The 18,672-nt window shown below is 38.3% G+C and overlaps 1 protein-coding gene across 2 annotated transcripts in view; it reads right to left on the minus strand.

Moving 5' to 3' along the window:
- The window catches only part of LOC134755676 (uncharacterized), a 112,444-nt gene that overhangs the window by 33,991 nt on the left and 59,781 nt on the right, over positions 1-18,672 (minus strand). For both annotated transcript variants that reach the window (XM_063692216.1, XM_063692217.1), the window contains exon 2: positions 15,175-15,265. In XM_063692216.1, the coding sequence (XP_063548286.1) occupies positions 15,175-15,232 (58 nt within the window). In that variant the 5' untranslated portion in view covers positions 15,233-15,265. The remainder of the gene's footprint in view (positions 1-15,174; positions 15,266-18,672) is intronic.

Consider the following 18,672-nt stretch of genomic DNA (forward strand, 5'->3'; position numbering starts at 1 on the left):
TTTGGCACTTTTAAAACCACTAACATTTATTGAACTTATATCTAATGTTTACCATGATTAATCAAACATGGAAAAAGATTTACCACAATTATTACTTGCAGTTATTATTTTATTTCCAAATATGCAAGTTTACAGTTCTAAACCAAAGCACTTACATACTACAATAAATCATGTTATGAATAAAGGAGTGATAATTCGCGATAAGCAAGCTTGCAACCCCCAAAAATTCTATGCATTTGACATTTTGGAAGATCTCCGTCTACACTAGCGGCCCGGCCCGGCCCTAGCGACGAAATTAAATGCAATAGCTCTCATTTCACCGCAGCAGCGGAGAAATTTCAACATTTTCTCTATTTGGTAAAATACTTTTAGTAAAACGACACGAAAAAGAAAAGCAACATAATAAAATTAAAGGATCAAAAGTTACGAAGATTCTACAGAAAAGAGTAATACGCATAATAATAACAATTGGAATATTTAGACGCTCAAATATTCTGAATTATCGTCTTTAGTTTTATAGAAACATTTCTTTTGTTTAGATCTTGTTTTGCTTTTCTTAGGTCTTGTTTCGCTTTAAGATCATCGTCTCCCTAAGTGTTAACTGTAAAAGATAAATAAAAAGTTTTAATTACTTAGATTTCCCAGACGTATACTCATAAGCTTCTTTCGCAGCAATATATTCTTCAGACGTTAGGTAAACTGGAAGTTCTTTATAGCTTAGTCGAGTGGGATTTTAGAGAGCACACACAGTATAACATTTAAAACTTTCGCGTTTTGAACACATATTAAATCACATTTAAAATCGGGTCTATCGCGAATTTATTTTGTTACCTTTATTTACCGACAATATTCGCGATAGACCCGATTTTAAATGTGATTTAATATGAGCACACACAGTACCAATAAATAATACTTGGTCTAAGACCAAAAATATTTTCGTCAGTCAAATAAAACTTATACCATATTTGATGTTGTGAAATGTAAATATTCAAGGCAATATTGTAACATAATCACTTTTGCATATGTCCATAAGATAAGATCATAAAAGAAACTTGTAGGCGATAAACGGCCAGATCTACTTGTCGCTCATACAAAAAAAAAATGCCTAGCCTAGTGGGGTTCTGGAGAGCTGAAACAGTACCGAGATACTAGGATTAGGACCATCTTCTCGTCTGTCAAATCAAATAAAGCTCTTATACAGTCAGCAACAGAAGTTGCTAAAAGGGGGAGGTATTCACAATTTATTACACGCTCTTATTCCCTTAACAATAAAGTTGCGTCAAAATAATTTTGAACACCTCGCCCGCTTAGCAACTTCTGCTGCTTACTGTACCATATAAGTGTGAATTACAATATCAGCCAATAATGTCATATCACCACCTTTACATATGTTCGTAAAGGGGCCCACTGACTATCAGTCCGCCGGACGATATCGGCCAGTTGTTCGGAATTGTAAAATTTTTGGTTTAACTGACAGGCCGATGTCGTCCGGCTTTAAACATTTTATATTTGTTATTTTATATTTGTATTTATATTTGTAAATATACGGCGAGACTACTTGTCGATTATACAACAAGGTTCATTTGGACAAAGAAAAATATTTTTAGAAAATATCAAAATAGGAACATTTGAAAATAAAAGCAACAGAAAGTATACTTGTAAGTTGTTCACTCATTTTATGTTGGCAACAAACCGCAGAAACATAACTGGGTCATGTTTTCGTTGTCATGAGAGTCCCGTGGGCCGGTGATGAATGTTGTAAATTGTGACAGAGAACGGTTCATTGTTTCATGTTGTTTTTCATTTCATGTAAATGAACACATTTTTATTCACTTATATCGGGACCAACCACGAAAACGCGAAAAAACAAAATTAAATGCATTAAAAATATCTCAAAAATATTTCACTCCTGAGTAGTGATGGGTCGTTACCAGTAACTTACTCAAAAGTGGGAATATTCCCGGTAATGCTACCAGTAACATTACCCAGATCGGTAACATTGAGTAACTTTGAAAAATTTGAAAGAATTGTATATGCTTTTTTCGTGTTAAATACTTAATAAAATAATAATGCTATTATTTACAGTCATGAAACAGTTAAGGAATCTCTGAGAGAGTAAATTCCCAATGTTACCGGTAACATTCCCAATATTACCAGGTATTTTTCCAAAGTTACTGGGAACATTACTATCTGGAAATAATGATTAAAAGTGAAGACTGGAAATAAAGTAAAAGAAAATATGTGTATAAATCAGTTTAATTATTAGAATAAACCAATCAACATCTAAATATATAAAAGAAGAAACTGACTGACTGACTGACTGACTGCCTGACTGACATATCAACACACAACCCAAACCGCTGGTTCTAGAGATTCCAAATTTGGCACGTAGGTTTCTTATAAGGTCTAGGGGTGCCCTAAGAAATTATTTTTTCAAAATTCACCCCCCAAGGGGGTTAAATGGGGGTTCAGAGATTGTATGGGGAAACAAGATTAGTTAGACTATTATATTCGAAACTTCACAGGAGTATTCCTAACGATAAATGAATAAACACGTGTTACAGGTTTTTTTGCAAATTCCCCCCTAATAGGGGGAAATGTGGTGACAAAGTCTGAAAATCAACATGGGTATTGTTTTTATGGTTTATCGGGTTGCTAATTAGGAAAACAAGAACGATTTTAAAATCCAACGTGACGGACGTGAAAAACCATCTCCCCTGTTGGGGTGCAATGGGGTTGAAATGTCTAAATATCAATATGGGTGTCGTTTTTATGGTTTTTTGGGACGATAATTACGAAAATCGCATCGATTTTGAAATTGAATAATGTGCTCATGAAAATTCTTGAAAGTACTCGTATTCGTGCCAAATTGCAATTCAAACGGTCCAGTAGTTTCGGAGCAAATCGGTTGTAACAGACGGACCGACAGACAGCCACACGTGATCCTATAAGGGTTCTAATTTTGGTTTTGAGGTATGGAGACCCGCGTTATCCTAATAGATTTTTAAATTTGATTTGGTGCCATCTCGATCATCGTCAATCGGTACCTAGGCGAGTGCGGGCGGCGCGGCGGGACGGACGGGGTGGAAGGAGTACGTCATCGGGAAACTTCCTGCATCCGTAATGAGTACATTCAAGGTGCTACAAGAAGGTGGTTGTCTGTTTGCTTCTTATAAGTTTAGGTTTCCATTCTAAGTAAAATGCAAAACATCGTAAGTACATATATATGTATTCTACCTACGAACCATATACCATATAAACCATCTTTTGTAAGTAGTTATAAAACCATATTTTCTCCTTCCCCTGCCTCCCCCGCAACTTGTAAATTAGACAAAACGACATAGATTCTTAAAACACGCAGGCGAAGCCGCGGGCAAAAGCAAGTTTTGTATAACGTTCCAAGTGACAAACGTCATTTTTGAGTTGTTGGAATTTCGATTTTATATTAATTAATCAAATTTGAAATTAGAGTAGTAGTAGTAGTTTATATATAAAATACTAGCTTTTGCCCGCGACTTCGTCTGCGTGGAATTAGTAATTTGGGTAGCTTATTTTTCAACAATCAGCTAGATTTATTGTTTCCCCATACAAACGTCCACCCCTTTTTACTACCTAAATTTTACCCGCTGAACATTCAGCTTGTGGTAGCCCCCTGGTAGGAGATCAGCAGCGTCTCCAGCAGAAACTTGGTCACCAAAGTCTTGCAGGCACCGAGTGACCCATGGGAAGTCACCTCCAGGTGTTCTACGTCTTGGAAAATTCAACCTGATTACAGCAAACAGTATCTACTGCACGTTAAGCGTGTGGTAGCTCTGGTCAGACGCCTGCTTCATTTGGCAGACCTCCAGGTGTTCCAGGTCTTGGAGAACTTAACCTGCCTACAGCATACTCTACCAACATCAGATTAAAGGAGTTTTACCCTCATCAGGGACATCCAGCAGCACTCCAGGTGTTCCAGGTCTTGAGCTATCTCCATCATACACTACCAACGACACGTTGAGCGAGTGTTACCCCTGACCTTTTGTACCCAGCAGCACTCCAGGTGTTCCAGATCTTGAGCTTTTCCCATAATACACTACCAGCGGTACGTTGAGCGAGTGTTACCCCTGATCCGTTGCACCCAGCAGCACTCCAGGTGTTCCAGGTCTTGAGCTTTCCTCATCATATACAACCAGCGCCACGTTGAGCGAGTGTTACCCCTGACCCTTTGCTCCCAGTAGCACTCCACATTGTCTTGAGCTTTATCCATCATATACTACCAGCAGCACGTTGAGCGATTGTTACCCCTGACCCGTTGCACCCAGGAGCACTCCAGGTGATCCAGGTCTTGAGCTGCCTCCATCATACATTACCAGCGGCACTTTGAGTGAGTGTTAAAAGAGTGGAGAAGAGAACAGGATGACTTCGGGAATAAAAACTACTCTACACCCTCCCAAACAATTAAGACTATCTCCATATCAAATTTCATCTAAATCGGTTTTATTGGGTTCCATACAAATTTCCACTCCCCTTTTCACCCCCTTTAGGGTTGATTTCTAGGGTAAAACCTATCCTATGTCCCTCACGCAAAATAGGCGCAATAGTAAGACGTCGAGTTGCGGAAACCAAGCCCGCGAATATCTATCCTATGTCCTTCCCCAGGACCCAAATTATCTCCATACCAAACTAAATCAACCACTGCTACCAAATCGGTTCAGCGGTTATTGATTCCCCATACAAGTGTCAACTCCCCTTTCCATCCCCTTAAGGGGTGAGTGGGATAAAAAAGTATTCTATGTCCTTCCCCGGTGCTCACTATCTGTATACCAAATTTATAAAATTGATCCCATAGCTCTTATGCCAGCGAATTAAGAACTATGGGACATATTTTTGAGTAAGTTGTACTAAAAAAATAAGTTTTGAACCTTATTTTATCTCATATAAGTCATCACTATCATCAGTTTCGTATGTTACCGGCTTTTGGGAATGTTACTGGTAACATTGGTAACTTACTAGTAACATTCCCAAATGGAAACTTACTGGTAGCGGGAATGTTACCGCTGCCCATCACTACTCCTGAGATAGCTCCTTGCCCAGGTAGTTGTCGGATACTTTTCAAAAAATTAGTAAAACTTCAGAAAAAATTAGTAAAACTTCAAACCAGACCAATACTTTCTCCATATAAAGATGTGCTAAGTTTCCGAAATGTTACCATGTATGTATCAGTCTACACACAATTAAACCCGTTAAAATATTAAATTACTATGGAGTTGCAGGCGTACATAGGCTACGGAGGCTGCTTAACATCAGGCGGGCCGTATGCTAGTTTTTTTTAAATACTACGTCGATGGCAAACAAGCATACGGCCCGCCTGATGTTAAGCAGTCTCCGTAGCCTATGTACGCCTGCAACTCCAGAGGAGTTACATGCGCGTTGCCGACCCTAACACTCCTCTCCCTCGAGCTCTGGCAACCTTACTCACCGGCAGGAACACAACACTATTAGTAGGGTCTAGTGTTATTTGGCTGCGGTTTTCTGTAAGGTGGAGGTACCTCCCCAGTTGGGCTCTGCTCTAGATCTGGAATGACATCCGCTGTCCTGTGCCCTACCACACAAAGCGAGATGTCATTCACAGTGCCCATACCTCTCTTTTGGACGTAGTTTAAGGACATACCCGGGTCCAAAGTGCTAGTTAGCTAGTTTGCCACCGACGTAGTATAAAAAAAGTGCTGATATAATTTGAGTAAGAGTACATAGAAATATGTTCGTGGGTAAAGTCACGACAGTCCTGTCACCGTTTAAACTGTGACGCAAATGCCCTTTGCTATAGAGCATCGAGATGTGCCATTTCCCAGGCTACGTGCTTTATTAGGCAAGGATTAGTTTCACTTGCACGATGCTCACGAGTTTGAACGTATATAAAGTATATAAACCAGTAGATCATCCCCAAAAAACACTGTCGTGAAATGAAATATTACTAACTTTTATAAAAAGGACCCCTTGTCACGAGGAATTTCATACATTGACCCGCCTGTTCCTGTCTCTATGGCACGCGCATAATTATATTGCAATTCAAAAATGTAAGAAACAAATAATTAACACTATTAGAAGGCACAAGGTAACGTAGCGACATTCCAAAAGTATTGAATGAACAATTTCGTTCAATATCTTCGTGTTGTATGTGCGCTTCATTTATTCCCAATACTTATAGATTTTTTTAAGGCTAAGAGTAAAGATGGCTCCCGATATAAGGCACACCGCCACGTAGCGACATTCCAAAAGTATTGAGTGAACAATTTCGTTCAATATCTTCGTGTTGTACGTGCGCTTCATTTATTCCCAATACTTATAGATTTTTTGCGAGTGTTGCGAGATTTTGGCGAGTAAATGCCGCCATCAAATAAGCATTCCCCTGATGTAGAGCAGCAGCTATATCAGTAGTGGCAAGAGGCCGAGGAAGCGGGTTCCGGTAGGGCTTTTGACCATAAAGTAATAGGCGATCCAAACCGGCCATTACACTGCGATGTGGAAGGCAAGTGGGGAAACCACCACATAACAAGTTCCCGATACGGAGTAATGAAAATGTCACAAATAAGAAATAACGTTCTTGACAACGGGCTTCCACGACGTAACATTCCGTGGCGGTCTGAGTCCGGCAGGGTCAGGAGTAAGGCTGGCTCGGTCGTCATCATGCGAAACCCTTGCAAAATCGGAACGTGGAATGTGAGAACTATGCTCACACCAGGAAAATTGGAAGAATTAAAGGCAGAGATGAGCAGACTAAATATAGATATACTAGGACTTAGTGAAGTAAGATGGGAAGGAAGTGGTGACGTTTGGAGCGATGATTTTAGGATAATTTACACTGGAGATGAACAAGGAGCTAACGGTACAGCTATAGTTTTGAACAAAAAATGGGGTACAAATATAGAAAACACAATACATTACAGTGATAGAATAACAGCGATAAAATTAACAAATAGTCCGGATAATATAATTATAGTCCAAGTATATATGCCAACTAGCAGATATTCTGACGATGATATCGAAGAGATGTATAACCATATCGACACAATACTGGATTCTGTTAAGGAAAAAGATATGTTAATAGTAATGGGGGATTTTAATTCAGTCGTGGGAGAAGGGTCAGAGGGTAATATAGTAGGGAAATTTGGACTTGGAAGGAGGAACAATAGAGGAAATAGACTAGTACAGTTTTGTAAAGAAAATAACTTATTCATAGCAAACACAATCTTTGAACAACCCAAACGGCGGCTATATACTTGGAAAATGCCTGGCGACATAGGTAGATATCAATTGGATTTTATTATTACTAAACAGAAACATTATCAACAAGTCAGTTCATGTAAAACATTGCCCGGGGCAGACGTAAACACGGATCATAATCTACTAGTTAGCACATTTAACTTCACGAGCAATAGACCAAAAAGGAAGAACAGGCCAAAGAAAATCGATCTCAGTAAGCTTAAGGAAACCGATAGCAATCACAGAGTGCAATATAGTAATAAGGTAGGATTAAAATTAGAACAGTATAAGAATGATGCAATAGATAACTTAGATAGCATAAGTATAGAAAATAGATGGAATAATATAAGAGATATTATTAAGACCAGTGCGGAAGAAGCACTGGGAAAGGAAAAAATTACACCTAAAAAGAATTGGTTGACTACAGAAATTATGGATCTGATGATTAAAAGACGGAAAGTAAGGAATAGAACAGATGAAGAAAGCATAAGACAATATAAACAACTTACAAATAGAATAACCTTGAAGTGCAGAGAAGCAAAGGCAGCAGACATTGAAAAAGCGTGCGATAATATAGAAGGTTGTATGAAAAGAGGAAAAATAGACATAGCCTATAAGGTGGTTAGAGACATAGGAAAACGCCACAGGACAAAAAGTGCTACAATAAAAGATGAAAACGGTAAAATTTTAATAAACAATGAAGATATTTTGCAAAGATGGATAAGATACATTGAAAGATTATATGAAGGCAATGGTTTAACAGACAATGATTTAGAAACCGTAATGGAAGTAGATGATGATAGATTAGGCCCAGAAATTATGAGAGAAGAATTTGATAGAGCGATAAATAGTATTCAGAACGGTAAAGCTGCAGGAGACGATCAAATTTACATTGAATATATAAACAAGTTAGAGTGTGAATCCATGAAAAATGAAATATTTACAATAGTTAAGGATATATACAATACATGCGAAGTTCCAAGTGATTTCAAAATTAGTAAAACTATAGCATTACCTAAGAAATTAAACACACTTAAATGCGAAGAGCATAGAACATTAAGCCTTATATCACAGGCCTCTAAAATACTTCTGAAAATAATACAAAGCAGAATAAGACCGATAGCTGAAAGCTATTTAGGACCCGACCAATACGGTTTCAGACAACATAAAGGAACTAGGGAAGCCATTCTCGCTCTTAGGGTAATTATTGATAGAAGATTGGATGTAGGGCTTAATACCCACATCGCATTTATAGATTTAGAGAAAGCATTTGACAAGATAGACTGGATAAAGATGATGAACATTATGAAAACAATAGGCATAGATTATAGAGACAGACGAATTATACATGCATTATATAAGGAACAGGAAACTATAGTAGAAATAGGACAGGAAAAAGGAAAGGCGAAAGTAAGACAGGGAGTGCGTCAGGGTTGTCCACTCTCGCCACTAATTTTTAATATATTCATTGAAACCGCCATCAGAAAAATTGTTGAACTAGAAAAGGGGGGTGTAAAACTTAACGGAGAAAGGTTTTATTTCGTTAGGTTTGCAGATGACATAGCAGCCATAGCAGAAAATTCTATAGAACTTGAACAGCTTGTAACGGAAATGGACCACATATTTACAGAATTTGGACTTAAAATCAACATCAATAAAACAAAAACATTAATAACATCCAAGCACAATAACAAAATAGATCCTATAAAAATCAGAAATACAGTCATTGAGCAAGTAAAAAGTTTTAAATACTTAGGAAGCATTATAACATGCAACTCCAGATGCACTTCGGATATCGTCACACGCATAGCCATGGCTAAGAAAGCTTTCAACACCAAAAAACACCTATTTAAAGCAAAGATATCTCGAAACATTAGAAAGCGATTTATCAAGACCTACGTCTGGAGTATAGCGTTATATGGTAGCGAGACGTGGACATTAACCCAGCGTGATAGAGACAGACTAAGCGCTTTTGAAATGTGGACATGGAGAAGAATGGAAGGTATAAGCTGGAAGGAGAGGAAAACGAATGCAGAAGTGTTGGACTTGGTAGGTGAGAAGCGATCTCTGCTGAGAATGATTGAAAACAGAAGGGGAAACATGTTGGGGCACCTGATACGTCACGATACTTACATAAAGTCTATAATAGAAGGAAGAATAGAAAAAAGCAGAGGCAGAGGAAGACCGAGACGTGCGTTTTTGGACCAAGCCAAAGAGAAAATCAACGTAGTGACGTATCAGGAGCTCAAAACAGCGGCAGAAGGAAGAACGGAGTGGCGGTTACTCCACCGACAAGAGCCAGGCTCTTAAGAGTTATGATGATGATGATGATATAGATTTTTTAAGGCTAAGAGTAAAGATGGCTCCAGATATAAGGCACAACGCAACGTAGCGACATTCCAAAAGTATTGAGTGAACAATTTCGTTCAATATCTTCGTGTTGTACGTGCGCTTCATTTATTCCCAATACTTATAGATTTTTTTAAGGCTAAGAGTAAAGATGGCTCCAGATATAAGGCACAACGCCACGTAGCGACATTCCAAAAGTATTGAGTGAACAATTTCGTTCAATATCTTCGTGTTGTACGTGCGCTTCATTTATTCCCAATACTTATAGATTTTTTAAGGCTAAGAGTAAAGATGGCTCCAGATATAAGGCACAACGCAACGTAGCGACATCCAAACGTATTAAGTGAACAATTTTATTCAATATTCTCATGTTGTATGTGCGCTTCATTTATTCCCAATACTTATAGTTTTAAAGCTAAGAGTAAAGATGGCTCCAGACATAAGCCACAACGTAACGTAGCGACATTCTAAAAGTATTGAGTGAACAATTTTATTCAATATTCTCGTGTTGTATGTGCGTTCGATTTATTCCGAATGTAGAAATGCTTTTAAGACTAAGAGCCACCCCACACTAGCGTCTCCCGAGCGTCGGCCAGCGACGCCAATTTCCATAGCGCTGACTAGACGCCGTCTAGTGTGGGGTGGCCCTAAGAGTAATGCTGGCTCTAGATATGTGTCCGTATTTTTTTGACAAGAAATTTTTATTTTTAAACATGCAACAGAATTAATGCTTTGTGGAGTACGAGTAATGAAAGTAAGTAAAAGTTGTTTCTTGCTAAAGTGTTATAAGGTGATATGACAAAAGAAATCTTAAAAAGAGTTTTGGCTTTCTAAGAGATATGTCACTGCACAGTAATGAGGTCTTTAAGCGGTAGATATACTGATTACACTAATACATTTCAGAATGAATTACGCAATTAAGGTTTAGTTTAAGATACTCAGGTGATAAGCAAATGAAAATCTCTGCGATATAGTAAGATCGACTAGGCACAATTAGCAAGATTCTTACATAATACTTGTATACGAATTTGCATACATTTACAATGTAAATTGATCTTGAGTTGATCGCACAAACGCTGTAAAGGGTTCAAAACGTCGGGATGTACCATCAGCCGTAAAAGTGCATGGCGAATTTATCAATGAATGGATTCATAATTTCTCCATGCAATTTCGCAGCTCACTGTATTTCAAATTCATTATACGCGATATAGTCCGTTTCCATTAGCTTAAATTTTAAATGATTTTCACGCATGTCTATAGCCGAGCTCTTTAATACACATGCATCTGCACGAGATGCGCCGACGAGATAGGATTACGAGTAGCAGCAATTAGGGACATACCGAATGTTTGTACATTTGCAATGCAGATTCTGATTAGAGCGAGTTGGTTATTAGTTTCTCCTGAGCACTAAAGTATATAACTGAGGTATGAAGTGCCTAAGTGGCTACAAAAACCAAGTAACATATGCAGCGACCTCGGTATTTTGCTGTATGTACCTTAAGCTAAAAACGTTGTTGTTGATGAAAAATTTTATGCGACATCCGAAGTGGACTAGTAAAAGAAAGTTACAGGTGTGTGTGAGTTACAGTTGCGTACAATTTCCAAAAGGTTGAAAACGTTCTCGGAAAGTTCATAGGAAATACAGGAAACTTTAATTTTAGAAATGGAATTTTAAATAAGAGAATTTTCAAATTTTTACAATAGAAACATGCTCAATTTCGGAAACTTTCCGACGGAACGTACGAACGTATTATGTGTCATGCATCAGAAATACATGTCTAAGTAAGTACAGCGTACAGCTATCTATTTAGGTTAATTATGAGCAGGAATTGACGCGCCCCAGCTAAACGATTTAATCAGCAGATGCACTCGTGGGCTGGGACACAGGTTGCAGTCTATATTATGCATAATGCACTACTTACGTCACGCGGTCAGCGAAAACATAACATGTTGTTTATATGACTTCAGAATTCAAAAGTCAGTGGGCAAAGTGGCAAATACCTATGTCATAAATTTCAAAATAACAGATAGATGTACGATTATCAACAGCTTATTAGATTTGACAAACGTTTAATCAGTGGGCCCCTTTATGAATAACCCCAAAACTTGCGTACCCATATGTCATCTATTTCAGTTAGTTCAGTATTTCAGTTTAGTTAGTTATCTATTTAAATTATAGTAGTGTTTCTACTTGAAATAACTCAAATAACACAAATCAAAATATTTTCAGAACAGAGACATATATATTACTTCGTAAAGACCGGCCTTACGAGCACTACGAATGGGGCCGATACATTGGAGTAAAAATAGGATTTAGTTACACCAGCGCGCTCAGTCGTGTGGCGAATTGCGGAGTGGAAAGGCGCCGGTGTTCGGTCGGAATTGTATGCATACGCTTATACTTTGTTTACACCAATGGTAACGCCTTTCCACCGCGCAATTCGCCACACGACTGAGCGCGCTGGTGTAACTAAATGCGATTTTTACTCCAATGTATCGGCCCGATTCGTAGTACTCGTAAGGCCGGTCTTTACGAAGTAATATATATGTCAATGTTTCATATCATAAATTTGGTTTGTGTCCAAAGTAATACGTTAAGATAAATTTTGAAGTTTGGTATCCTTAACCTGGAAAAAGGTGTTATTTTTCCGTTCCCTCGCTCCCCACAGACTTACTTAGCATCCAAATTGATGTTATTGAGATTTATCGTCTTTTGTTCTTCTGGAAAATATAATGTTGAGTAATATTCAGTCGAGACAATAAATATTATGTTAGGCTGTTAAAATTCATCGATTGGTCCTGGATTATTCTCATTTGGACTTTCACCATTCTCCGAATTTTACAGTAAATTGTGCCATTTTCAACCAACAGTCGAAATTCAAATTGTCGGTTGTCAACATAGATATGTCAATAAGGCGTAATGTCCATAAAGCTTCAATTTGAAATCAACCTTTTCGACAACCGACAATGTGGTACCTTTTTAGTTGAAAACGTCACAATTGTGTCCAAAGATATGCAAAATCAGTATGAAGAGCAAAATAAATCCTTAAATAAATTAATGGCATGACTTTGTGATATAACATTTAAAACCTTCGCGCTTTGAACACATAATAAAACACATTTATAATCCGGGTCTATGGCGAATTTAGTTTGTTACCCTATTTACCGACGTTTCGACAGGTTTCACTGGTCGCGGCCGCGGCTAAAATAAATTCGCGATAGACCCGATTATAAATGAGATTTAATATGAATGTGATTTTTCCTAATTTTCTCGTAGGTATACTTAGCCGTAGAATTTAGGAAAATAGTTAAATGTGCGATTTTCAACCAAAAGGGTACTTATTGTCGGTTGTCAATAAGGCGCTATTTCCTTATAGCTTCACTTTGAAATCAACCTTATCGCCAAGCGACAATGTGGTACCTTTTGGTTGAAAACGTCACAAATATGAAGACCCGATTGGCTCTTAGACAGAATGCAGAACATTTTAAGACGTAAATTTGCACTCGTTCTATCTTATTCCTCTCGCCATCGAATGCACTTTCTCAGGTAAACCAGTGTTAGTCAAAAATTTTAACACGAAACATTTAGGGCCGATACAGACGTACCTACTGCAAACCGACTGCAATTTGTATGGGAACTGTAAGCCGACTGCACGCCAACTGCAACGTCGGCGTGCAGTTCCCATACAAGTTGCAGTCGGGTTGCACCGTCTGTACCGGCCCTTATGCGTAATTCATAATTTATTGCATATTAATCACGTGGTACAAACAGATATTACATTAGGGTAAGTTCACACATGAACCCTGTTAGGGCACAGCAAGTATTTCTTAAAACTAAACTATAACTAGGTGAGTGCAGGTATATTGTAGGTACATAAATTAAAATTAACGTAATCAGAGATGTCGCGATTAAGGTCTTGATGAGTAGAGCAAGAAGATAAAATGTGGCTTGATTTTTTATAATTTATTTGCATAATTCGATACATTACATAACACAAATGTGACGTTTTCAATCAAAAGGTACCACATTGTCGCTTATGGTAAGGATGAAATCGGATTGTATCTTTATATGAATGACCTGTCGGAGCGTTCTTATGGCAAGCGACAATGTGGTACCTTTTGATTGAAAACGATACAAATGTTTTGTAAGGTAGGTAAGAGATTAGTTTTATATTTATTTTAGTATCTTATTTGTCATTTTACTTGTAAAAAGTAAGTAATTAAATAGTAATAAAACGCTTGGCTATCGTCCACTCCATACAAAAAACATTATGTTAGTAAGTAAAAGTCTTGGTAGCACGGTCGCATTTTTATCACCTGTCACCGTGCCTGTCACGTTCTAACAAGTATGTAAGTGCGAAAGTGCCAGGCATAGTGACAGGCGATAAAAATTGGTTTACTAATACTATCAACTCTCCAACCCATTATAATACAATCACTGATTAGCCCCAAGATGGCAGCGAGCGGAATACCGTACCTCAGTACTTCAGTATCTCCAGTCATAATATAGGTATATGCGGATCGAAATTGAGAACAGGGCTATAACCGTGAAAATCGAACTTCGCGAATTGCGGGCACCTGGCTTTGTCACTCTAATTACGCCTTCATAGGAGTAAAAGAGAAAGATCCCCGCAATTTGCGAATTTCGTTTTTCGCGTTAAGCCCTCTCACGGCTCTCACCGAGTTCATTCCCTGAATTATTCGGCGTGGACGTAAATGGCTCCTTTTACGATCCATTTTGTGACAGATGATTTTGATTTACATATTCTGTGTCAAGTTTTCTGTTGCTAGAAGTTTAGTAATTACTAGATAGGTGCCTAGATAGAAAATTACAGCGACAGAACGTCGAAATATGTTAAATTATTCTGCATGTGTGGAGTTTTACATTTCAAGCTGGTATTAGAACAGACAAAAAAAGTTTAAGGGTCACACGAACTCGCCGCCGAAAAGCCGGCACCCATACAATCGAAGATACGCTTTGATTTTAAAAAGAAAAAAAATTATATGAAGCATGAACATTCACGTAACATGTATATATCTATGTCTGGTACAAGTTATCGTTGTTATAATGAAGAAAATAGAGCGCTGTGGTGGCCTAGCGGTCAGAGCGTGCGACTTCCAATCCGGAGGTCGCGGATTCAAACCCCGACTCGTACCAATGAGTTTTTCGGAACTAATGTACGAAATATCATTTAATATTTACCAGTCGCTTTTCGGTGAAGGAAAACATCGTGAGGAAACCGGACTAATCCCAACAAGGCCTAGTTTCCCTTCTGGGCTGGTCAGATGGCAGTAGCTTTCGTAAATAGTGCCTACGCCAATTCTTGGGATTAGTTGCCAAGCGGACCCCAGGCTCCCATGAGCAGTGGCAAAAAGTTGTAACAAGGCGAGGAAGATGATAAAGATGATGATGAAGAAAATAATTCCTTAGCAACGAAAACTAGTACGAGTATTAGATAGATGAGTATTTTACTTGAATGTTCATTTCAAATTTCATGTAATTTCAGATTGTCGCTTTAAAATGAGAGCGTAACTGATTATAGGGCAGCGGCAAATGTGATAAAGGTAAAATGAACTTACATAGTATGGTGAGCAGCGTCGTCACCCAGAACCAATGCATCCACCAGTGCAGCGTCATGACGGCAGCGTGGCGGGGGTTCTCTCCGCCGATCTGTGGACAACAGAACCTATTAGAACCAGTACTTGTTTATCTACCACAAGAGCCCACTGCTGAATCTAACACTCCTGTCCATCGCTACAAAGAATCAGTACCGTAAACTTCCTCAATATTCTGGAATGCTGGACTTAATTTGAAATGCAAACCACGGGCAGTAGCTAGTCAGATATGTTCTGTTTGGTACAGAATCACTGTTTTACAAACCATACAACATTATCTTTAGTTAATTACCATCAGCCTATTCCATCCCGTTAACACAACCGTCCTCTTATGGCCGAAATGGATTAGTCTTAATACCATGCCGATCCGGTAACGTACATTCGGTTTCATTGGCACGTGTATTTAGATTTTCTTGGAAGTATTCATTTACCGAAAACCTTATACAATTTTAATAACAAAAGTCTTATGTTCCAATATGGTTTGCACTGGCCACTAAGCTTGTGTTTATTTTATGCGCAACGTTAGGTAAAACACTGCACTAAGCTTTAATTTACATGTTTTCTAAAGCAAATTTCTAAGTTTCGCTTTATTTACTAGTGTAAAAGCTTCAGATGCGAGAATAATCTTTTTCGGACCTGCAATGAACTTTAGAGCGGAGTGGTCATAATCTTTTAATGCCTTAAAATCACATGTTTATCACACTTATTAATAGCTGAATAAAATAAAGTATCAACGATATTTCGTCCTCAAAATGACTGAGAAAAGTTCAATAAACCTACGCGCAATAAAAAGGGGTATTCGCCCTATCTCTGCCGTATTTATACCGAAGGCTATATTTCTCGGAATCTGCGTTCTTTTATATGCACGGGAACCTCGAGTCCAATATAAATTCCTAGCCACAGTACAACTTCGTAAAAATAAACCAGAATGGAAGCGAAACGGCCGTCGGGTTTGAAATTTCGTCGGTAAAATATGATAGTAATAACAGCAGACATTAACAATTCGTCGGTTTCAAGGGCTCGTTAGTAAAGGCTCCAGTTTAACATGGGTCAAGGTAGGAGCGATGGTCTTGTGATTCACAATCGTTATTTAAATATAGAATTATTGTAACTATCCCTTCCTAATCTTCCTATAATTTGTTAATGTTGGAAAAATACATTTCTGTCAACTAAGGCCGCTTCCGCATTTGGCAGCGCGGTATCCGTGCAGTACGCAGTATTTCTTCCTGATTGGCGCGGAGATGGCGTGGAGTCGCGGGCGCGCCAATCAGGAAGAAATACTAATAATCAAAACTTCCGTGAGACGTTAACATATCAAAATTATTTTAAACGGGTCACTCACCGAAACATGTCGCGTTTGTGCCGAGCGTTTATTCGACTTAAATAATACGTGAGTGACCCGTAAACAATAATTTTAATTCTCAAAATTTAAAATCGACATTCACGATTCCATTCTATTGATAATTGTCAAACAAGCAAATTTTACCGAATTACGATGACAATGACAGACGGTTTAGGCACAGGCCTTAGGCTTACCCGAACAACTTAATCTCAAAATTCCCGAGAGCCATAACAGTAGTGATAAAGCGGACAAGTAATTATGAACCCTAAAGTTATTGCTGGTATTTCTGTTGTGAAATATGACATTAACAACAAAAAGTATTAACAATTTTGTTAGGTTTCAAAGACTGTTAGGTACAAAGCAAAATTAAAGTTGAAGAAAAAGTGAACAAGGCCTCCAGTGCCCAAGTTTGGAATCGAATTAGGCCACGTAGCCAACGTGCCAATCGGTTACGCTCCGTAGCGATCGAAACGCAACTGTCACTGTCGCACTCATATGGAAAAGTGATAGAGAGACACAAAGCGTTTCGTTGTCGAAGCGATAGCGATTGTCACCTTGGCTAGGCTGGCAGTGTCCTCTGCCTTCGCGGCAGGTGCCTGAGCCATTCGGCCACCTGGGTCATGGCAGCAGAGGTCGAATTTTTCAAAGTATATGCATTACTTACTGCAGGCTTATGGCACCCCCCTTCCCTTCCCTAAGATAGAACAGTATCACAGGGCGGACACGCTATACATCAAAAATCACTTGCATTTCTATGTGTGAACGGCACGTCTGTACACGCGGCATGCGTCATTGTGTGAGTAAGTTGCTTAAAACAGTACTGAGTGGTCGGCAAAAGGTCGTCAAACTGGTGTCGCGGGGCGAGGTAATACGAGTCGGGGCGGGGCGGTGCGTGGCCGTTCTGTATGTTAATACTATTACTTATTCTGTGACGGTATGGTTCTACCTTCTAACTGAATCAACTAAGGTGATTCCGAGCTAGCGAGAGACATGGCGCTGTAAATACTTCTTGAAGAAATGGTTTAAATGTTTCTGAAAATCTAAATAAATCGCTAAAACAGTGTTAACAAACAGGGCAATATACTATATTATTACAAATAGCTGATATCCACGGGGATAGTGCAATACCGCGCAAGTCGCAACTAACAAAAGTCGATAGAGTAGTAAATTCAAACAATGTAACAAGGAAATATGAATCCCCGACGATATGAGTAAAGACAAATCTTACATACTTATCTTGGACTAAAAGGTGGGGAACTGAAATAAAATATCCCGTGTACATTGAATATTGTTTGATCAAGTGTATGCGCAAGGCCACACTGTTTTACAATTAATTAAATAAGCATTTAAATTTTAAATGAATGAATATTCCATTATGAATCAATATCTTTAAACGTCATTTTAATAGAGTAAATCATATACTTAATATATACAAGCTAATTGGTATTTCAGATCAAAATGAACTACAATGAAATACATGTACAAAAACTCTATTAAATTATCTAACGTATGTACACTAAATACCACTGTAATTTACTTTACAATCAAATAAGCTAGGGCAGGGGTCGGCAAACCGCGGCTCTTTGGAGGAACAATTAATTAACCCTTGAGAATTAATAGAACGCTGAAAACAACATTTGCGGCTCTTTGAGCTTCCTTAAACTAGTGATTTCTTTTGCATTGGCTCTTTTTCTCAAAAGTTTGCCGACCCTTGAGCTAGGGGCAATGCCCGAAACTTGGAAACAGGGATAACCGATTAACCGCTCACCGCGAGGTGGAAGACTGTATTTTAATTTGAAGATCATTATGAGATAGATCTCATTATTAATTATAAAAATATGTACAGTGCGACATAAAACGGTAGAAATTAAAAAAAATATCCATACAAAATTGTTGCCATGCTTAAGCATTTTACATCAAAAATGTGACGGTTAGCTGCACGCACGAACGCTGTAAATTGTGTATTATAAATTCAATATACGCGATATAATCAGTTTTTATAGTTTTATTTCATAAATCTATTGTGTTATAAAATTGCTATAAACGAGTCTAAACGCGGCCATAATAGTTAATTTAATAAACAAAACAAAGCCATGCATTAGGTTACAGGCTCTTTAAAA

This window comes from Cydia strobilella, chromosome 3, assembly GCF_947568885.1.
Source record: "Cydia strobilella chromosome 3, ilCydStro3.1, whole genome shotgun sequence".
NCBI lineage: Eukaryota > Metazoa > Arthropoda > Insecta > Lepidoptera > Tortricidae > Cydia > Cydia strobilella.